The 22,696-nt window shown below is 53.2% G+C and overlaps 2 protein-coding genes across 4 annotated transcripts in view; both read right to left on the bottom strand.

Moving 5' to 3' along the window:
* Positions 1-21,881, bottom strand: part of DHRSX (dehydrogenase/reductase X-linked) — a 101,774-nt gene extending 79,893 nt beyond the window's left edge. For both annotated transcript variants that reach the window (XM_088795229.1, XM_088795228.1), the window contains exon 1: positions 21,748-21,881. In XM_088795229.1, coding sequence (XP_088651355.1) covers positions 21,748-21,856 — 109 coding nt within the window. In that variant the 5' untranslated portion in view covers positions 21,857-21,881. The remainder of the gene's footprint in view (positions 1-21,747) is intronic.
* ZBED1 (zinc finger BED-type containing 1) lies at positions 14,386-21,881 on the bottom strand. 2 transcript variants are annotated; one of them, XM_074324325.2, is made up of 2 exons: positions 21,748-21,881; positions 14,386-17,165 (listed from the first exon to the last, which is right to left on the bottom strand). In XM_074324325.2, exon 2 carries the CDS (start codon positions 17,108-17,110, stop codon positions 15,023-15,025), a length of 2,088 nt encoding a protein of 695 aa, XP_074180426.1. In that variant the 5' UTR covers positions 17,111-17,165; positions 21,748-21,881; the 3' UTR covers positions 14,386-15,022. The 2 variants fall into 2 exon arrangements, with proteins under 2 accessions (XP_074180426.1, XP_074180427.1); XM_074324326.2 differs by having other exon boundaries at positions 14,386-17,162; positions 21,748-21,879.
* Positions 21,882-22,696: the final 815 nt, after the last annotated feature.

Raw genomic sequence — 22,696 nt, forward strand, 5'->3', positions numbered from 1 at the left:
CCTCCTAAGTGTTAAATCACGGGCCTCTCTGAGCGGCGCCATCCGGACCCAGCACAGCCAGGACGTGACGGCTCCCTTTGTCTGGCATCTCCACTCTGCAGACACTGCCTGCCCGTGTGTCACTTAGTAGCCGTCTCGGTTATCAAATCGCTCGTCAAAGAGAAAAACCATATTCATGTACCTTGTATTACAGTCTACTGTTATTATTGTTCTATTTTATTATGAGGTATTGCTGTCACTCCCTCACTGTGCCTAATTTATAAATGAAACAGGCTCATAGGTACATGAGAGGTACAGGAAGAACCATAGTTATATGGTTGATAACCACTGGGGGTGTTGAAATACGTCCCGCGAGCATAAGGGGAGGACACATGTAATATTAAGACATCTGCAATGCTTGCATCTTTACCCACAGGGAACATCTTACAGCTCCAAGTGTTACCAACAGAACCCAAACGACAATGACGAAATCTTTATAAGGACTGCTCTAGCCTTGCATCTCAAAACAAGGTTACGGGTAAAACGCAGCAGTTAAAACAGACTAGAACAGAGGTCTGCCAACCTTCTCTTTACACACTTAGGACCCAGAAAACTTTCACAGCACTGTTAAAGGGAAAAAAGAAAAGAAAAATATGTATGTATAACATGTATTTCATTTAAGGATAAATATATAAAAATACATTTTATAGAAATATAAATGAAATATATATAAAATGTGCATTTTCTAGAAATATAAATGAAATATATACAAAGCATGCATTTTATAAAAAATATAAATGAAATATATATAAAAGTATGTTTATATAAATATAAATGAAATATATAAATGCAAATGATATTATGTAAAATGTGTGTTTTATATAAACATAAATGGAACATATATTTATATTTTAATATTTGTAAATATTTTAATTTTTATTTATGTAAACTTACATTTAATTAAATATTTATGTATTTGTTTTAGTATCTGAAAATATGATTTGTTATTTAATAATAAGCTAAGTAATATATTTATTTGAATACAAATATGTATGTTATATTTAAATATTAAATATATAATATGTATCAGTAAATACTAGATGTAAAAATAAAAAAACAGGATAGCAGAGAGAGAGAATTCTTTCAACATCTCATTGGTAAATAATGCAGTTGAGGCAGAAAAAAAAAAAAACACCAGCATACTTGAAGGTAGGTCCATGGCAATTATTCAAACTAAATGACCAAGAGAAAATATTTCTTAAAGAAAAAAAAAAATTAGAACTTCCAAAATGTGTGGACAACATCCCAGGGCCTAATATTCACATCTCTGGCATCACAGAAGGAGAAGAGAAAGTGTTTTAAGAGACGATGGCCGGAAATTTTGCACCAGGACCAAGCAGACCGAAAATGACCTTGATTTTAATTCCCTCCTTTGTCGCTTTCTGCATTTTCACAAATCCAATTGAACATAAATTCTTTTCCGTTTACACATACTTGTTTTTCGCCGTAGAGCTTTACAAATACCTATCTTGGTATCCAAACAGGTATCGCACATTAATTGGACAAGACTGGTGCACGGGGAAGTCACAACCGACAATGAATATTAGGATGTCATGTTTAGAAGTCCACACTGCTGTGTCCTCCTGGTACTTTGGACACCCCTTACACTAACCGGTACAGTCTAACTGAACAACACTCTATGTGAGTACTCCTGGTCTGTGCGATTTAACTCATCCGCCTTGGAAGCAGTAAATAATACACCACGTTTACGACTCCCAAGATTGTCGCTCATTCTCCACCTAGGCAGGTGGGCGCCACGCTCTGGAAAAGCATCCCGTGCCATACAAAGGCCGTCACCATTCAACAGTTTGTGTCACACCTACTGTGACACAGGGACACGCCTTTCTCCCGGCGATACTATAAAAGCAAGGTTCATCTACTCGACTGTTGACCACGCACCTCATCACGAGGTGTCTGGAGCTCCCTGCCTCGCCTGGTGGCAGGGACACAGCCGGCGTTCAGTGAATGTTCCTGACTCAATGAATGAGCTAAGGGACCGACCCACCAATGAATCAGTGAGACAGGTAAGGCTGCTCCCGCCTACCTGGGAAGGGCAGAGGGCCTGGGCTGTGAACAGAATGTGTGTGCCTCCCTCAAATTCACGTGTGCAAATGCTAGACCCCCGATTGGATGGCATTTGGAGGTGGGACGGCATTCTACGGGAGGGGATTAGGGTTAGAGAGGTCATGAGGGTGGGATTCGGGTCCTTACAGACGATGAAAAGACCAGAGCTCACCAGCGTTTTCTCTCTTCCTATCTATCCATCCACCCATCCATCCACCATCCATCCATCCATCCATCCATCCATCCATCATCTATCTATCACCTATCTATCTATCCATCCATCCATCATATATCATGCGTCTCTCTTGCTCTCTCTGTCTCTCTGATGACACAGAGAGAAGGTGGCCACCAACGAACCAGGAAGAGGGGTCTCACCAGACATTGAACCTGCAGGTGCCTTGATGTCAAACTTCCACCGGCTAGAACCGTAAGAAAGGAATGTCTGCTGCTGAAGCCGCCGTCTGCGGTATTTCTTACGGCAGCCCCGAGCTGACTGAGACAAGATGCAACTTATCCGCCCAGACCCTCACGCCAGGCAAACCCCTTAGTGGAACTTGATGCTCAAAGGACAGCAAATGGCCAAGGCATGGTGTGTGGGTTTCCTACTTGCTGGTAACAAGTCACCAAGGCCTTGGTGGCTTGATAACAACACAAACGCATCACCTCACAGTCTAGAGGTCAGAAGTCCACCATGGGTCTCACTGGGCTAACCTCCAGGTGTGAGCAGGGCAGGTGAAACCAAAGTCACTGCCAGAAGTTACGACGGACAGTCCCCGGTTCTTCTGGACTCTTAAGACCAGCACATTTTGCTTTGTTTTTTCCCACCTGCAGGATCCAGCTTGCATCTCTCACATTTACTTACAAAAGAAGGGAAGCATGGCCCCCATTCTTGAAACACGATTTGCACGCAGGTGGCTGGAGAATTACCAAGAACGAAGACGACGGGGCAAGTCATAGATGTGCCCATCCTCACAGGACAGATGGCGTAAGCTCCCCTGCAGTGAGGGCAGCACCCCAAAACACAGCAGGTCTGGGGGGGCTCTGGAAAAGCTTCTACTGGGGTCCATAGGCACTTTTTAAAATTACTCCTGAAAAAGAAATGAGCGTCTCTATTCTAAGATGCCTGCTTTACACATAAGGACACCTCTTTTCTGCTCAGCAGCTTCGAGCTGCAGAATGGAGGCCCCTGCATGTGAGGGGCAAGGATGCAGACACAAGTCTTGTCCCCAGCTATTCCGGGAGGGTCTTAGAGCTTTAAATACATGCACGGCAGAGGGTGGGGGGTTTGTGGTGAAGAACAGCCAGTCTGAAATACGTGCCTTTCTGAGCAGCTGGAAGCGACACTCACACATCCAGCATGTTAGCTAGAAACAAACCACAACAAACCTGTCTGCATTCCTAGTGGATGAGGAAATGCAACCTCGGTCACATAGCCCCAAAGCTTAGCTCACATTCACGTAATAATGAATGCAGGTCAGAGATTAGGAAAGTCTGCAGTGCACACACTCCAAGCCTGGGATCCAGGTGAGGGTATAATCCCTGCCCACTCCTGTCAGAAGCAGGTCGTGTTTCTCCTGACCCAATGGGAGAGGTCGCACCTTTGCTCTTGCTCTTCAAAGCTTTAATCCATCCACCCATCCACCATCAATCCATCCACCCATCCACCTCTATCATCTATCTATCTATCTATCTATCTATCTATCTATCCATCCATCATGAATCATGCATCTCTCTCTCTCTCCTTCCTTCCCTCCCTCTCTCTTCACATACGATGACACAGAGAGAAGGTGGCCCTCTCTCTGTAGGAGCGATTTTTGCCAAACGGGGATGAATGTTGTCTTCAGGGGACACTCCAGGAAACTGTCCCTGCTCACCCCACAGCCAGGGGCCCCTGGAAACCGCTGTTGGCTGGTGTGCCCTCCTGGCCGTTGAAATGAACTCCAGGATCGGTGATGGAGCACGAAGGAGTTGGGGCCAAGAGGGACCTGAACGATGGATGACAAAGTGGGGGCCGGGTGCAGACGTGCTCTCCCCCGCCCGCCCCAGAGAGAAGCAGGAGATAGGACGCATCCCGGGGCAGCGAGCTTGTTTCCACCGGAGGGGGGTGGACGGGAAGGGACAGCAAGCGTCCTTCAGGTGGATGGGGAAACAAAAGGCAGCTGCCGGAGAAAGAAATGCTTAGGAGGTGTTTGGAAAGCAAGACTGGGCTTTTGGTCCGAGGAGAGGGAGGGATGCAGCTGGGCAGACGGACGGAGGCCAGAGTCACCTGCTTTGGGACCCCAGGGGGTCCAGGACACACCCTGTGTGCACAGCAGACCTCAGCCCCGCTGACTTGCCGCGTCTGCCCTCGCACGGTACAAATGTGTCTGTCACTGCGAATGCCGAGGCTGCCCGCGACATGCAGTCAACGTCTGCGCTCATTCTGCTCTGTACCCCCACCTCCACCGGGACTCGAGCCCCGGAAGCCAACCTCCCACCAAACACGAGGACGCAGTCTCTGCCCAGTTCTCGGCCACTTCGTAGCAAGCACCCCTTTGCTCCCGTTTCCAGCAGCAGGGCGCTCATCGCTGAGACCTTCCCAGCGTCCCCTTGATGTTCACATTCGCCTCCCTTGCGCCTGTGACGACGTACGTGTACCTCCAAGGCCACAAGTTCTCGCTACAGGCCCCCCTTTCCGTTCTGAGACCTCATCGGTCACCTTCAAGGGCCACATTCTCACCCACAGGCATCAGGCTCACGTCACCTTTCTCTCCCTCGCAGCTGCAGACCTGGCCTCTGTCCCTTCCCCAGGGGCATCGCCACGTCCGCACTCTGAGGTATTTGTTCCATCAGCACTCCACTTCCTGCTACCAACATCTTTATTCCTTTCCTGGGCTGTGTCACAAAGGACCACAGACTGAGAGGTTTCAGTGACACACATTTCTCCCTCCCGGTCCTGGAGGCTGGAACCTGAGGTCCAGGTGTCCCAGGGCTGGTCCCCCCTGAGGCCTCTCTCCTGGGCGTGTGGACGGCCGTCTGCTCCCATGTCCTCACATGGCCGTCCCTCTGTGTGTGTCTGTGTCCTCATCTCCTCTTCTTATAAGGACACAGTCCTATTGGAGCAGGGCCCACCCTAGTGTCCTCCACTTAACTTGCTCGTCTGCAGAGAGACTATTTGCAAGCGAGGTCACCTTCACAGGTAGGGAGGTAAGCTTCTCACATTCTTATGCAGCGGCGGAAATTCAACTGCTAACAACCACTGGACACACACACACACACACACACACACACACACGCACACGCCAGCCTGGCTAGGGGGAGGCTCTTAGGAGGATGGCTGAGCGGGAACTCTCTCCTCCCGTATGTCTCTTAGGCTTCCAACTTCTGTCACAGGTCCCTTCCATGCTCTCCCAAAAACCCAGTGGCAAGCAGGGGTCACTCTAAATCTCAAGTATCACGCTGTCTTCTGCAACCCCGTGCATGTTTTATCTTACGCTCATCACCGACTCAGAGAGTCAGCTCCCATCCGAGGGACAGCAGACACGAAGCGTTCCGTCAACTCTGGCTGCAACCTGGTCTCTGCCACACCAGCCGCTGCTGGCACCGGGGACCGGCAAGCCAGCTGCCCCAGCCCCACGCCCCCGGCCCAGCAAGTGCCACCGGTGGCTGCTGGTGCCTGCTCCTTTCCTACTGAAACCAGCTCCTGCTGCAGCCTCCGGTTCTCACTTAACAATCTAACTCGGAGGGCTGACCTCACGCCTCGCTGACGGCCAACATGGAAATGACAAAATGCCATGCCTGGCTGACCACACCACAGGAAAGGACACAGCGCTCCAAGACTGACGGCTATAAAACGTCAATCTTAAAAACAAGAAAATGTGGCAGCAGGGTGGTTCTGTTTTGTTTCGTTGTTTTTTTTTTCATAGCAAAGATGGCTTTTCTAAGGAAGCTGCCGAAGGCTTGGAGGAAAAATTCTATGCCTCTGACCACGTGAGGAAAAAAACACACTTAATTCTGGAGAAGGAGAATTGCCTCAAATAACATCAAAAGGCAGACGACAAATTGCAAGACGCGGAATAAAGGACGGATTCTTTGTATAGAAAAAAATTCCTGTAAAATAATAGGAAAACATCTAACACTGCCTGCCCCGCCTCCCCCCCAAAAGAATCGACCAAGGAAATAAACAAGGAATTCCGAGACACGGGATAAAATATAGATACACAGGGCGATGTTGAAAGTCACTCATAATTAGAGAACATAAAACTACGGGTTTGTCAGTTTTCATCAATCAGATACAGCAGCGGGGTTGCAGGGGTCCAACCCAGGATGGGTACACCCCAGAAAACATGGAACACACGCACACTTGCTAAATTTTCCACCAAGACTGTATCTTCCTAGGAGACGAGAGGGAGGGAGGTGTCTGTCTAACGCACACGTGTATATTCTCTTTGACCCAGCAACGGACTCCCCACAATGGATGCCACAGGCCCACTCCCCCAGGAATGCAAAAGACACACGAACGAAAAAACAGCCATCCGTCGCAGCCTTGTTTACAATATGAAAGACCTTTAGTCTGACTGTCACTTTATGCAACGCTTCTTACAGGCGTTATTCAAACGAAAGCCTGACTGTTCCAGCAAGGACTTGGAGATGGGGCTGAATGTCTAGGGAATTACGCTGGGTGAAAAAAGAAAAAACAAAACAAAACACACAAACCATTTCAAAAGTGTTTCACTGTGTAAGAGTTCATTTACAGTACATTGTTGAAATGACAAAGTTATACCATTTCCCCGAAACTAAGACCCAGCCGGACCATCAGCTCTAATGCGTCTTTTGGAGCAAAAATTAATGTAAGACCCGGTATGATATTATATTATATCTGGTATTATATTATATTATTTTACATTACGTAAGACCCGGTCTTATTTTACTATAATATAAGACCGGGTCTTATATTAATTTTAATTTTTGCTCCAAAAGACGCATTAGAGCTGATGGTCCGGCTGGGTCTTATTTTCGGGGAAACGCGGTAGAAACAGAGAACAGATTAGAAGTGTGGGGGGTGGGGGTTTAGCTGGGAAGGAGGTGGGCGGAGCCACAGAATGGCCACCAGCGAGGGGTCCCGGTGGGGACAGAACGGCTGGGTCCCGTGATGAATTCACAAAGCTACACGTGCCACAGAATTGCATACAACTAACCACACAAGTACACGCTGACATGGGAAATCTCAGCCAGAGCAGTGGAGTGCTTTGGTGTCGGTGTCTTGATACAATGCTGTTGGGGCAGTTTTGCAAGGTATCCTCCTGGGGAGAAAATCCGAGGCAAGTATGCACACGGTTTCGACACATTCTAACAACCGCATGCATGTGAATGCCCAATTATCTCAAAGCAGAAACTTTTAAAGAGTCTCAAGGGAAAAACAATGGACAGCAACCAAAGTGTAGGCTCGTGCCACAGAATAGCCTTCTTCTAAAAAATGTGAACAGAAACATAAAGACGTCTTGGCTCCTTGGTCCCGTATCCGGGTGTTTTGAGACTATGCAGGGGTTTTGTGGCTCCTGTTTGAATGGGCTGATGAATCCATGCCCTGGGTCTTTTATGAAATACACAGACAGGGCTGTAGACACAGCCAGTGGACAGGTACAAATGCATCTGTGTGGAGAGAGAGAGAGGGAGAGGGAGAGAGAGAGAGAAGGGGAAAAGAGAGACGGAGACAGAGAGGAAGACAGATAGGCTGATATAGAGAGACAGATATGAAGAGAGAGTGGGAGGGAGAGGGAAAGACAGGGACGGGGAGAGAAACAGACACAGAGACAGAGAAATCGTTATTTTAAGGAACTGGCTCACTCAACTGTAAGATGGGCAGAGACAGACAAGCCAAAACCTGCATGGTGGACCGGCAGGCCGGAGGAGATCCAGGAGGAGCTGACGGCACAGCTCAAGTACCAGGACCCTCTGGAGGCAGAATTCCCTCTTCCTCCAGGGACCTTTTCATTCTTGAGGCCGTCAACTGATTGGATGCGGCCCACCCACGCTCTAGAAGGCGATCTGCTTTGCTCAGAGTCTACTGATTTAAATGTTAGTCTCATCTGAAGACACAAAAATAGAAAAAAGACCTCCACGGTAACGTCTAGACTAGCTTTCGACCGAATACGTGGGCCTGCGGCCCACCCAGGTTGGCACATAACATTAACCAGAAGAAATGACACGACGTTCCACGCAACCAAGAGAGCTCACTAGCTGCTGAGGTCCATCTCTGGGAAGCTGCGTCCCCGTTAAGTTGGTGAAGCCCTTGGTGAGCTGAGTCACTGCTTCCAGTGAGAACTAGGTGAGAAAGAACCTGATTCCCAAGAAAGGTGTTGGACAGAAATCAAAACCAACAGGGCTGAAGCCAGACGCCTCTGCATGGCAGCTTCCCAGCTCGGTGAATGTACAGGGAGAAAGGGTGACAGCAGAAGTTTGGGTGACAGGGACGCAGGCACGGGACGGCCAGCGGGACCAGAGACATGCAGACAAGGCACCGACTTCCCCCGCAACTGAGGGAAAACAAGAGGTCCCCGCACGCGTCACCCTGCGGATGATGCCTCCAACACACAGGGAATGGCCACGTCTCCCCTTCTCTGTCACACACTGGAAGTTCAAGAAGAGAGGGATGGGCTGGGAGAAGCAGGGCCAGGGGCACTTTCCATCAAGGACCCCCTCACCCCAGCCCACCCCAGGCCAAGGCTCGTCACCGAATCCCACGTGAACCATGCACTCCCGGGCTCTGTGCTCCCTCCAAACGCCCAGTCTTGGCCCAGGGAGGGCGTCTTGTCCAGGAGCTGACCGAGGGCCAGGCGATCAGAGGGCACTCGCCCTGGTCAGCTGTCAGGAAATGCTGCAAGGGGCCCCCAACGCTGCCGCACACATCGGGAAGACCAGACTGTTGAGAGCCCATCACACCCTGCTCCTTCTGGGATAGGCCATCGAAACAGTGGTTTTTCTCTCAGTGTGTTAGCACCCAAGACGTCCTCCCGTGGGTGATGATAAACAACCTGTGGTCTATCCATCCAGTGGAATATTACTCAGCACTAGACAGAAATGGGCTATCCAGCCATGAAAACACGTGGCGGACCCGTAAAAGGCATAGGACTGAGTGAACGAAGCCAGTCTGAGAAAGCGACATGCTACGTGATTCCAATGCTGACATGCTGGGAAAGGCAGAACTACGGAGACACTGAAAAGGTGAGGGGTTGCCAGGGGTTAGGAGGGAGGGTGAACAGCTGGAGCTCAGAGGGTTTTCAGGGCAGGGGAAGTACTCTGTGACCCTGTCCTGATGGCTACTTGTCATTACATATCTATCCAAACCCACAGCATGTATAACACCCTGACTGAGCCCCAATATAAACGATGCACTTTGGGTGACAATGCAGAGAACGTGAAACTGTGCTAAAAGACAATGTTATTAAAAGAAAAAGGAAAAACAACACGATGCTGAATGTAGGGGTCAGGAAGAGCCAACACCCATGGACACGGGTGGGTTCAAGACACAGTTAACTGTATGTGTCAACTTGGCCGGACCACAGGCTGCACAGACAGCTGGCGGAGCTTTATTTTCAGGGATGCCGGGAGCGGGGAGTCTGGATGAGATCAGCATTTGAGCCGGTGGAGGGAATAAAGCAGACTGCCCTCCCCCGTGTGGGTGGGCCTCGTCTAATCAGGTGAAGGCCCGCGTGGCCCACAGAGGTGGAGGGAGAATTCACTCCCTCTGCTGGAGCTCAGCTGTCCCATGTTCTCCTGCCCTCGGACACCAGTGCTCCTGGTTTTCAGGCCTTCAGACTTGGGCTAAATTACACCACAGGCTTTCCCAGGTCTGCAGCTTGCATAAACGGCAGGCTGTGGGCGGCTCTCTCAGCCTCCCACAAACAGTGTGACTCAATTCCAATCTATATATACCTTTACCCAGACATAGCTATCTATACCTCCCTTAGTCAGCGTTCTCCAGAGATACAGAACCAGTAGGATGGATGGATGGATGGATGGATGGATGGATGGATGGATGGATATACAGATAGAATAAGAGAGACAACCATCAAATAGATAGATAAACAGATAATAGCTAGATATACAGATAGACAACCATCAAAACATTCTCTGTATCCATACGTTTGTTTTTGTTGGGAGAGGGGCTGGGGGTAAGTGCAAAAAGTGAGATGATTAAGAACTACAATTGGCAGTTACAAAATAGTCACAGGATGTAAAGTACAGCACAGGGAATAGAGTCAATAACATTGTAATAACTACGTATGGTGCCAGGTGGGGACGAGACTTAGCAGTTTGTAAGTTATATAAACGTAACCACTATGCTGCACACCTGAAACTAACGTAACATTGCATGTCACCTGTAGCTGAAAAATGGGAAAAATGATTAAAGATACAACACAAATATATGGTGATGGAAGGAGAACTGACTCTGGGGGGTGAACACACAGTGGGATTTATAGATGATGTAATACAGAATTGTACACCTGAAATCTATGTAACTTTACTAACAGTTGTCACCCCAATAAATTTAAAAAAAGAAAAAAGAAAAGATACAACAGATGAGATACAGATGATGACACACAGGTAGATGACAGATAAATATGTGACAGGTGATATAATACATAGATAATAAATAGATGAGGGGTGGATAGAACACTAAATAGAACACAGAACCAGGATACGTGTCGTATACACATAGATAGAATCCACTCCGTGCAGACATGGAGACACAACAAAGCTTTATACGTGAGCACCCAGTCAGTTATCCACCGACGTCAATTCTCGGTTAAAACGCAGGCCCGGGGACGAGAGCAGGGGTGCCCCCAAAACCCCATGAGCTCTGGTCCTTGTAACCCTCCCTACCCTCACTTCCCCGGATGCCCAGCCACAAGCAAACTCACGAAGCACCACCTGCAGGAACCCCAAACATCTGAGAGAAGACGCGTCAGCTGGACCAACGGCCGTGCAACCAAAATTCCCGGGAAAACCACCCTTTCAAACGCACAATCGGGGATCCAGACAGAGGATTCAGGAAGACGCAACCCCTAAAACTGAGGGATGCCAGGTGGCAAGGAGAGCCCAGGGATTCAGTTAATCTTATGTCATTGGAATAAAAATAAGCAGGAGCTTATTATGTTCATAAAACTCCAGCCCACCCACCTTCTTACATTCAGCGCCAAAGGTGGGTGGGCTGGAGTTTTATGCAACCCATCAGATAAGGAAAGGTGCTGACGCTTAGAAGTGATTCTGACGTTTCTAAACGGATGGAAAAAATCAAAAGAAGGTCGTATCGTATGACACAGAAATTCACACACGGACGCTGGATGCCCGTGCATTTTAGTGGCCCCTGGACTGCACGGTCCACGAAGCCAGAACCAGTTACTGTCTCGCGGATGAAGGGGCAACCATACATCTCCGTATGTCTCGTCTGGAGCTAAAATGACAGCAACTGGGATCAATTAAGCACCTTTCCCTGCCAGCACCCCAACTGTAAAAGGCCCCCCTAAATAACACCCAGAGGGAAGCACTCAGTGAAAGAAGCTGGAAATACGCAAAACGCTGTTATCATTGGGAGAAGGTCCAGTGAGAGTTCAGTCTTTGTTAAAAGGCGCAAATCAGTTTTTGTATTTTCAATGAAGCACAGCTCTGGTGGGAGGGGCCCCCACAATATCCAGGGCCAGGAACCTTGGAGAAGACCCCCCAGATCACAATCAGAACACCAAAGGGGGAAGGAAATGCACGTGTGGAATTCGTCCACGTATGACGGAAGGGCAAGCAGAGAAGGCTGGGATGCGAGGAACAGCCTGCTCCAGGCATCCCCACCCCCAGCCCTGCTTCCTTCTGCACGACAGTCAGGGCCAAACCACCACCACACTTACAAACCGCAGGGCCACCGAAATATCCCGGGCGTCCTGCCCTTTGCGGTGCCATTTGTGCCCCTTTGCGAAAAACACACATTTAAAACCTTGCTCAAGCACTCTCTCCAGCTACTTTTCTCATCCTCTGGAGCCCGCTAGGAAAACAGTTACAAAGAACAAAAAGGCACTTCTGCAGAGAAGAAAAAAACAACCAAGCAGAGCTCAGAATGACGGCACTTCCTGCAAGTTCTAAGCATTTAAACACACACACACTCAAGGTTGAGGAAGCAGAGAGCTATGCAGACCCAGCGGGAACCCTGTACCGGTGAGCGACGGTGTTTGTAAGAAATTCCCAATGACAGCAGTGACACCACCTCTGCCACAGTTATGCGCCCTGTACACACACAGAGCTGCTTTAACATGGAGACAGACCTGCCCTCCCAGAGGACAGCCTGGCACGTCTGACCTCAAACCTGTGGATGCTGAAGCAGGACAAAGTCACCTCAGGACGGGGCCTTAGCAGCCTGGTGTCCCAAAGAGCTGTTTGCAAAGACAATAAGAAAGCAGGTGTCGTGACTCCAGGACGGATGCCTCTGGGCTGAAAATTAAAAACACTGTTTAGCATCAGCGTCCCTGTGTCACGTCATCTGCACCAATAGCAACGTCTTCCTTCTGTGATGTCACTGTCCCCTCCCTTTGTCATAAACACCCCTGGCCTTTGTGTCCCCATCGGAACACTGCCTGGGCTTCTGCCTGAGTCAGTGCTTCCCGAATAGCTATTCTCATGGATCTCAGATAAACGCTGGCCGCCTGTCATTTCGAAAGGTGTTTTTAAGTGAACATGTTTCACTTAATGAAAACGGAGACCAGGGAGTTGCGGGGGTGTCAGGACTGACAATCAGCCCATTGAAATTCAAAATGTTTGGGTACAAAAATTAAAGATTTTAATTATCCCCCTCCCCTCTCTGACCCATCCACCACCACCCAGGAAAAATCAACCAGGAATACTCAGAGAAAAGGCAGGTCTGAGGCTGGCCGTGTGTGTCTTTCTCTGGGGAACCCTGTTTTCTTAAGAAAGGAGAGGAAAAGGGAGAGAGGATGGAGAAAAGCCAGATGCCCTTGTAAAGGGTGCCCGCTCCCCACTCAGAAAGGCCCATGTCTATACACCATTCACTTCGTAACTACACCCAACTCCTAGTGTCCTGGAAAAGTCTCTTAAACAATAAAAACAAAACACCTCCGGCGTGGTGGGCCAATTCACTCCAAGTGCTAGCGTTATGGACCCACGTCTGACAGATAAATCAAGAATTTATTTATTTCTCGGGTTGACTGAAAGACAAACTATAAAGCGTGAAGAAAAAACACATGACCCAGGAGGAGGGCTGGCCACACACGGGATTAAGAAAAAGGAAGAGACAGACGGCTGGCTCCAGTGACACCCTTTTTTCACCGTGAGTGACGGAAAGTCAGGGAGGTCAAGGAATGTAGACAGGACTGTAGACAGAATGTTTGTGCTGCTACAAAAGTCCAGGAAACTGGGACCTGTCTCCCTGGGTCTGTTTGTCCAATCTGGGAGCAGAGAGGGGACGAGTCTCAAAGCTGGTGCCACTTGTACCCACCTGGCCACCCTTTCCTGGGAACAGTCAGAGCTGAGGTTCTTAAAGTAGTCACGGAATCACCTTCCTTCGAGGAGAAAGACGGACTAAGCTGCTTTGTTCCACACGTGACTTCCTAAAAACATACATGGCCGGTAACATACAGATCAAACTCTGTGTAGCTCAAAGCCCCAAAAAGTCACCAGCCATTAACATAGAGTGATTCCCGGCTTAACCCTCCATGATTCAAGGATACATTGGGAGTTGGGCACGTTACTACCCCGTAGCTGAGACCAGCCGTGTCTAAACCACACCTACTATCTGAACAGGCACACAGGATCAAAGACGGGGGGCTGTACCTCTGAAAGAAAGGCAGAGGCTTTAAAAAAAAATAAAAAATAAAACCTGGTGAGGGAAGGAAACTGCCTTGCCGTGTCCCCAAACAGCCAAAGCCACCCACAAGGACCCCCGTGCAGTAAAATTATCCGTGGGGATATTTTAAAATCGATTGTGCCCGTGGTGTTGAGCTGAAAAGGAAACTCAAGAAGCGCTGCCATCACCAAATCTCAATCAGGCCGGTGGTGGGCACGGTGGGGCTCCTTGTGCTGAAAGCAGGCCTTCCAACAAGGGGTCTTGTGCTCACCCCCAAACAAAGTGATTCTGGGGAAACTGGACCCATTAAGGGCAGACACCAAAGGAATAGGCTCAGGCCCCCCCCCCCCCCCCCCCCCCAGCTAAATGGCTCAGAAGAAGGGCGCCCACCGCCTGGACTCTGGCGAGGGGACAGACGAGACTTCACACCGCTGAAAACAGAAGACGCTAACACCTCTTTTTCTGGTTTTTAATAAGTGTTTGCACGGCGGGCTCTTTTTGAACATCTTTCCCAGACTGTAACAGTTGTCCTTCTTGAAAGCAGGGCTTTTAGGCTCAAGGACGTCTCACAAGCTTCCCAGAGACAAGGGTGCCACTTAGAGTAAAATGTAAACACGTCTTCCTTCCCCACACACCCCACTGGCGCCCCCCCACCCCACCCCACCCTCCCCGGTGGTGCTGGGGGAAGGGCGGCTGGGAGCGAGGACGGGACACAAGTGTGTCCCCTAAGTAGCCACTTTTCCCGGAGTGACCGCAGACCCTCGGCGGACACCGTGAAGGGCGCGCGAGTGGAATTAATAACTGGGGAAGCGCCCCGTGCCTCCCTCTCTACCCCCACTGGGGACTTGGCACCTGTGATCCGCAGGTAGGCGCTGAAGGCGGCCATGGGGACCTGTCACAGGTCATTCACTTCCCTTTTGCAGGGACACAGTGGACTCCCAGGGGGACGCCCTCTGGCCTCCTGCGGGCTCCCCACTTCCCCCCCAAAACCCCATCTGTCTGTCACTGCGCCACCACCCACGGGGGTGGGGTGGGGGAGGGGCGGTCTGCACAGCCATGCGCGACCCCCAGCGCCGTGGCCCAGGGCGCGCGCTACAGGAAGGCGCCGTCTCGGAGGCCGAACAAGCCGGCGTGGACGGCGTCCCCCAGCGGGAAGACCTGCTCGTGGTCCAGGCCCCACTCGCCCTCGTCCTCGTCCTCGGGCTCGGCCTCCGCCCCACCACGCGCGTTCTCGTACAGGAAGACCTGCTCGTCCACGTGCGCGGGGGCCAGGCGGTTGCGCTTGGCGCTGACCACGTTGGCGGAGGAGCCGAAGAGGCGCTCGGCGCAGACGCGCGTGGCCGCCACGCACCAGTACTTGCGCAGCAGCTGCGGCAGCACGGGAAACAGCGCCAGGCGGTCCGACCACCACTTGAGGGGGTCCTCGTGGAGCCCCAGGACCTTCTGCGACTTGAAGTTGCTCAGTTCCTCCAGCACCTGCGCCTGCCACTCCTCCTGGTCCTCCACGCCCCCCGTGGGGCAGAAGATCTCGGCCAGCATCTCGTTGATGACGCTGGCGGGCGCGGGCGGCGTGGACGCCACCACCAGCTTCTTCACCGGGGGCTCCTCGGGCAGCGCGTACAGCTTCTCGTCGGGCGGCCGGTAGGTGCCGTCCTTGATCTTGTCCAGGAGACCCTTGGCCTCCTGCACCACCCGGTTCTCCACCTGCTGCCTCTCGAAGGCCGACAAGAAGGGCAGCCTCTTGTAGCGCGGGTCCAGGAAGGTGGCCACGTTGAGAAACATGTCCACCTCGGGCGCCTGCTGGTAGGTCTTGGCGAGCTCCTTGGCGATCACCTCTTTGGCCATGCTGATCTCCTTGGAGTCCGTCTCCTTGATGTTGAGCGTGCTGTTGAGAAGCATGTGCAGCAGAGGTTTCACCATGCTGATGGTGGGGTGCTTGGAGGCCGACAGCATGTCCGCCACTTGCTTGAAGGGCTGCAGCAGCTCCACCAGCCCCTCCACGGTGGCCCACTCGGCCGCCTCCAGCATGAGGTGGTGATTGTTGCTGTCCTCCACCAGCACGCCGGCAATGACAAACTGCTGCTCCTTGAGTCGCTGCAGCATGGCCAGCGTGCTGCCCCACCAGGACACGCGGTCGCTGACCAGCATGCAATGGCCCACGTGTTCCTGCTTCTGCTTCTCGTACAGCATGTACATGGCCACCGCGGACTGCTGGAAGTAGTCCACCAGCTTGCGGCAGCGTGCCAGGAGCCCGCCCAGCTTGGGCAGCTGGAAGGCCTGCCGGATGCCGGCGTTGAAAGAGTGGCCCAAGCACGGCATGTGCACCGAGATGTCCAGCAGGGAACAGGCCTTCACGATGTCCCTGCCGCAGTCCGTCGTGGCCCCTGACACCTTGGCGTTCACGCCCCACTCGATGAAGGCCTCGTACAGCACTCGGGTGATGGTCTCGGCCGCGTTCTCTTCGGGCACCTCGAACGTCTTCAGGCACCGCGAGGTCACGGTGAGGGAGCCGGGGGACCCGCCGCCCAGGAAGTGGGCGGCCAGCGTGACGTAGGTCCTGTTCTGGTTCTCGCTCCTCCACAGGTCGGTGGAGATGCCACACCAGGCCGCGTCGGCGAGCTCCTTCAGCACCGCCTCGCGGACAGCCCCGTACTTCTCCGGGATGGCCTTGGTGCACAGGTATTTCCTGCTGGGCAGCTCGTAGCGGGGCTCGGCCGTCTTCAGCAGGACCCGGAAGGTGGGCTCGTCCACGATGGAGGCGGGGTACAGCCCGTCGCAGATGAGGCCGAGGACGGCGGCCGTCAGCTCCTGCTGCCTCTTACTGTCGTGGCTGTGGGTGGCCTTGGCGGCCAGCGGGTCCTGGGCAGCGGGCTGCGAGGCCTCAGGCTTCAGCTTGGAGAAGGCCGAGGCGAAGGCCTCCCGCATCTGCTCGGTGTTGCTTTTGATGAACTCGCAGAACTCGTCGGGGTGGTTCTTCTCCAGGTGGTAGGAGAGATTGGACGTGTTCCCGGAGTAGGCGATCTGAGCCATGCAAATACGGCAGTAGATTTTCTTCCACTGCAGGATACAGCCCTCGGCGTTGGTGTCAAAGCCGAAATACTTCCACACTTTGCTCTTGGCACGGGGGTGGGCCACCAGCTTGAGGTCCGTCGGGGAGCCGTCCAGGCCTTTGGCCTCCATCACGGTGTCTGCGCCGGGGCTGGCCGGCAGCGTGCCACTCAATCGTGACCACCTGCTGAGAAGCAGTGAGACAAACAGCATGAGAAGGGACCCAGGCAGGCAGACGGCGAAGAGTGGATGGGCGGCGCCAGCAGCTGGGCTTTGACACACAAGGCAGAGGGACCCCACGGGCAGCCTTTCCTGGCCGTCCGTGGCTTTGGCAAAGTGGAAGGGAGCATCGGACACATGGGCACGTGCTTCCGTCCAGGTCAGTCCTACACACGGGGCGACTCCACACGTCTGAAGACACGTGTTTCTTTGACTGTCTTTGTACTGCTCACAGCTCTCTCCTCACCTCAGTGGCTGCCCATCCTAGGAGGGCCACCCACCCAGCAGCAGCGCCAGGCAGGCCGTCTCTGGGGACACTGCATTGACAAGCACCCTGCCAGCCCAAGACCCACCACGACCTGACACCTCGTCACAAGCCACTCGCCACCTGAGGTTCCTCAAACGCATCACAGCAGCAAAAACGAGATCGTAACGTGGCCCACCCAAGCGGCCTTCGAGTTAGCTTAAGAGGCACTAAAACATTTTTTCAGTCCAATGTCACGTTTGAAAATGACGCCGTTTGGAACGTCCTCTATGAGGAGCACAGACCCATCCGTGATCTGTAAGCATATTGGGGTAACATGGATTTCCCGATTCTGGAACATCTTGAGGTGTCCCCGTGGACAGTCACGCCTGAGTGCAGAAAGCCACATTTCCTGTGCATAGATACAAGGCACCACCCCCTCTGAGCCAGGTTTTCACGACCCGGGAGCCAGCTCCCTGCGTTGCCTGTCGCTGACGGCCCCACACCCCGTCCCTCTGACTCACCCATCAGGGCTGGGGCGACCAAAAGGGCAGCTGGGTTTTTTTGAAAGGTGTCTATTATGTGTGCAAGCTTTCGAACCGTAGTACACATCACTCAGGGGGTTAAATAAGAAATTGTACCCCCCAGGCATTTCCTGAGTGTTGGGAATCTGTGCAGAGCCCAATCTTGATAGCAATTATAGTGGAATGCACAGTGTCCCCCCAAAAATGTGTCCTCCTAGAACCCAGAAGCTTGGCGTTATTTGTAAACAGAGTCTGTGCAGATGGGACCGAGTGAGGGGTCTGAGGTGAGGTCGTCCTGGATCAGGGGGCCCTGAACCCAATGACAGTGTCCTCATCAGAGACAGAAGAGGAGGGACACAGACACAGAGGAGATGCCACGTGGAGATGGAGGCAGAGATGGGAGGGAGGCGGCCACCAGCCCGGGGACGCCTGGAGCCCCCAGGAGCTGGAAGGGGCAGGAGGGACCGTCCCCTGGGGCCTCCGGAGGAAACGTGGCCCTGGGACAGCTGACCTCAGACTCCTGGTCTCCAGACAAGGATACGTTTCCATTGTTTTAACCCCTGCATTGTGGTCATTGCCGTGGCAGCCCCGGGACACTGACACCTGCTTTCTTTTCAGCATCAGGATCATGGATTAAGGATTTCCCAGAGTCGCCTGTCACCAGGCCCTTCTTACAGGGCAGTCCCAGCATCTCAGGGGGACTGTCCCCAAGACCCGTCCAAGGTCCCTTTCTCATGGCTGTAGGAGCTCCCGGGCTTTCTCCGTGCACTTGGACCAAGAAAACAAATCACCAGAGACAGAACGAACAGCCGACTGGGGAACTACCTCCCCCATCCCCGCCATGCACCTTGTCATTCAGGAGAGCCAACACCCAAACACACAGGCCACTGTCCCCCACCCCGAGATTTTGTGTGTTTTTTCATTTTGGAGAAGAGAGATGTTTTGTCTGTGAAAACATGACGTTTCTGGCAGTAACACGAGAACACCTTGTTATTGTTATTTTAGATACAGTTTTAAGTATTTTCAAAATAGTTTTCAATGTCTGTGTGAGTTTCCAATTAGAGCAAATATGGATAGGGAAACGCCCCATCAAGAAAAGCTCATGGCGGGCGGGGGGGTCCTCATTTTTAAGAGTCAAGGAACCCTGAGATCATGAAATTTGAAAATGATTTCACCTTCCTGCAGCCACTGGTCACACCTGCTCACAGGTGCACAAAACTAACAAGAATTCACTTTCTCCTTATGAGTTTTTAAAAACCCTATCATTTGAAAACTAGGATCCCTCCTGAAATAGCTGACATATTTTGGGCTGGATATTCACTGTCCAGTGCAGCATTTACAGTTCATTTTCCTATTTACCAAAGAATTCAGGAAAATCCTTTGCACTCCATGAAATGGACTCTCAAAACACACTCGTCAACTCCCTCGCCTTTTCACAACTCACGCATGCATCAGAGAAATTTAAGTGGTAATACACAATACCTCTGTTCACCGTGGCAGGTAGAGGCTTCCGTGGCATAATTTTCAGCCGTTTTTAGGCCAATGTCTGAGTTTCGATGTCACGTTGGGATATTCGGTGCACCAATTAAACCACGTATTTTAAAATGTTGACCAAAAGACCCGCCTCTGTGGGGGCCGCCTGGATACAGTCTTAGGAACGCAAAGGTTTTAGAAATTGGACTCTCTCATCAGAACTCTTAATTTGCTTGTCCACCGTCTTTACCAAGGCAGAACACATTTCAAGAAAAGCTGCCATTCCGGGGCGAGGTACACTGAGTACCTTCTTCCTCCCCTTCCTTCACACAGGCTCAGTGGAATCACGTGGATGCCTGCCACACGTGGCCCGCTTTATGAAGCGTCTAGGAGCAGACTCAGTTTCCCCCATGAGAACAAACTTAAGCTACTGTCAATCTGCCATGGGTGACCGGACGTCTCTGTCCAAAGTTCAAGGGTGAAGTCCACAGAGGAGCCAATCGGAGACAGGTTAAAAGGCAGAAGACCAGTGCCACCTGGGACGCCGGCCACCAGCAGACAAACGGGAAAGACACTCTTCGTCCAGTATCTAAAATTACGTCTGACCCAACAGACAGGTCCTGGCCGGCTCGGGGGAAGCCGACTGACTAGTGACATTCACCATCATAGAAAATGACCCTCTCTGGAGTACACGTAACAACGATTCCGTTGCCAGACCCTGGACTTGTCTTTTTTTTTTTTTAATCAACAAGCAGAAAGGCCACACAAGCTCTCAGTGTTAATAAACACGGAGATGGGCTGGGCTCCCAGGCAGGTGAGCAGAACCCGTCTGAAAACGGACACAAAACCCAAGGTTTTCCCCAACTTTACATGTTCTTCACTGTTTACAAAAGATTGTGTGGGGACTGATAAGAAGGGGGTGGGGGAGGGGAGAGGGGGAGGAGGGAGGGGGAGGGGAGGGGGAGGGGAGGGGGAGGGGAGGGGGAGGGGAGGGGGGAGGGGCGGGGGGTGGACAACTTGCATAAAGGGGGTCCAATACATGGAAACGGATGGAAACTATTCTTTGGGTGGTGAGCACGCCACGGAGTAGACAGACATTGAATTATAATGTTGTACTCCTGAAATTTAATGTCACTAACCCATGTCACCTCAGCGGACTAAAAACGGTTTTACATAAACGGCACGTGCTCGCCTCCCAAGCCCCGGGTACAGGCTGGGTCGTACCCCACTCTCTCTCCCGTTCTAATCGCTGTCACTGTGTTGGAAACCACCAGCATTCAGTTTAGCACAAAACTGAAAGCTTAGCTCCCATCAAACTTAAGGACTTCTCTGCCTGGGTGGAGATTCGGAAGGTGGAGCTCCCTCAAAAATACCAACTTCCGCTCAGGGCTGCAGTGTGACCCAGGAACGCCCCTTCCCGGGAATAATAGAGGAATTCGGAAGTATTTTCACAACAATAGATGCGATTGGCCTTCGCTTTCATTTCACCCCAGGCTCTCCGCGGCGTTTCCCGGGGGCTACAGTGTGAAATATGCGGCTGTGTCCTCAGGCCGGACAGTAACCAGATTTGCTACAAGGTAACCCAGTGCGCTTCCCACCGCATACTTTGTTTTCAGAAATACTGATTTTTTTCCCCTACTAGTCAAATGCGCCTATGTCCCCATATGCTTGCGTGATGACTCCCTGCCAACCAGCACGGAAAGCGAAGCTCACAGGTTCTGGGTTTTCCTCCTAAAGCTGCAATTACGGATCGATTCTGCGCACGTGCACCCACAGGCAGGGTCGGGGTTCCCCCGCCTGTTTCGCAGCGTGAACGCGCCCTCATCCCGGGAAGTTGGAGAGGGGTGACTCGCTGGGTCTCTAACGGGAAACAAAGTTGCCACTGAACGGAAGTGGCCTCCCTCCCCGACCTCCCTGGCCCCCCCAAGGCCGCAGAAGCCACCCCCAGGCCCCGCGCGCGCTAGGCCCGTGTACCCGACCCAGGCGGGGACCCAGGCCCCGGGGCTCGGTCACAACCCCACCCCCGGCGCCAGGAGAGCAGCCTGAGAGCTGGGCCCCAGGGGTCCCGGGCAGCAGCCAGTGGTAGGGGCTTCCCGGGGCGAGACCCGGGCCCAGGGCAGGCGGGCGCCCGGTGCGCAGGGTGGGTGGTGCACGACCCCCACTCGGGCGCCCAGATCGGCCCCCTCTCCCCGGAGCGCCCTGGAGTCAAGGTCACGCGGGCCCAGCGCACCCCGAACCGCCGCCCCACGCCTCGGAGGGGGGCCCCCAACCGCCCCACCCGCCCCGTACCCCGTGTCCCCAGCGCTGACCTGGCTCCACGAAGCCCCCGAGGCACCGTCTCAGCAGCTGCGCCACGATCACTGCCGCGCCCGCCGCGTACACGCGCAGGGCCGCCCGCGCCGCAGACAAAAGCGACATGGCTGCCCCGCCGCCACCGCTTCCGCGCCTGCCAGGGACTCGCGGGCCGGACGGAGGCAAGGGCGGCGGAAACGCGCCTCGGCCCCGCCCCACCCGCCCCTGCCCGGGACCCGCCCCTGCCCGGGACCCGCCCCTGCCCGGGACCCGCCCCCACCCGCCCCCGCCCGGGCCCCGCCCCCACCCGCCCCCGCCCGGGCCCCGCCCCCGCCCGGGCCCCGCCCCCGCCCGCCCCCGCCCGGGCCCCGCTCCCGACTCGCCTGGACCGGACCCGGGTTACCGCCCCCCCACCCCGCCCCGCCCCGCCTGGACCGAACCCGGGTTACCACCCCCCTCCCCCACCCCCCCAACCCCCTCCCCGCCTGGACCTGACCCGACCCCGGCACTACTCCCACCCCAATCCCCCCCCAGGGTATGGACACCCCCCACCCCCCCGGACACGCCCCCTACCACTGGACCCCGCCCCCGACCACGATACTGTCCCCACCCACCCGCACGACCTCGGTCCTCCAACCCCACAGGCCACGGACCACCACCCCCCACCCCACGGGGACACGCCCCATACCACCGGGCTCCATCCCCGACCCCCCACACCCTCGTAACGGGCCCCTGCCCAGACTCGCCCCCTACCACCGACCCCAACCCGGGACCATGGGACCCACGCTCTTGCCCCACCCCCTCCCGAGCCCCCCCTACGACGGGACCACTCCTTGGCTAGGAACACGCTCTATTGGGGGACCCCCACCCGGACCCTGGCCTGGAGGACAGAAACTCGTCGGGATCTGAAGGACTGCTCAGGGACCACAGACCATCCCCTGCCCAGGCCATGGACCCTCACCCAGC

This window comes from Rhinolophus sinicus, chromosome 18, assembly GCF_057876585.1.
Source record: "Rhinolophus sinicus isolate RSI-liver-muscle chromosome 18, RSI-T2T, whole genome shotgun sequence".
NCBI lineage: Eukaryota > Metazoa > Chordata > Mammalia > Chiroptera > Rhinolophidae > Rhinolophus > Rhinolophus sinicus.

Coding starts and splice junctions, on each gene's coding strand:
- ZBED1 (XM_074324325.2), bottom strand. CDS start 17,110: ATGGAGGCCAAAGGCCTGGACGGCTCCCCGACGGACCTCAAGCTGGTG.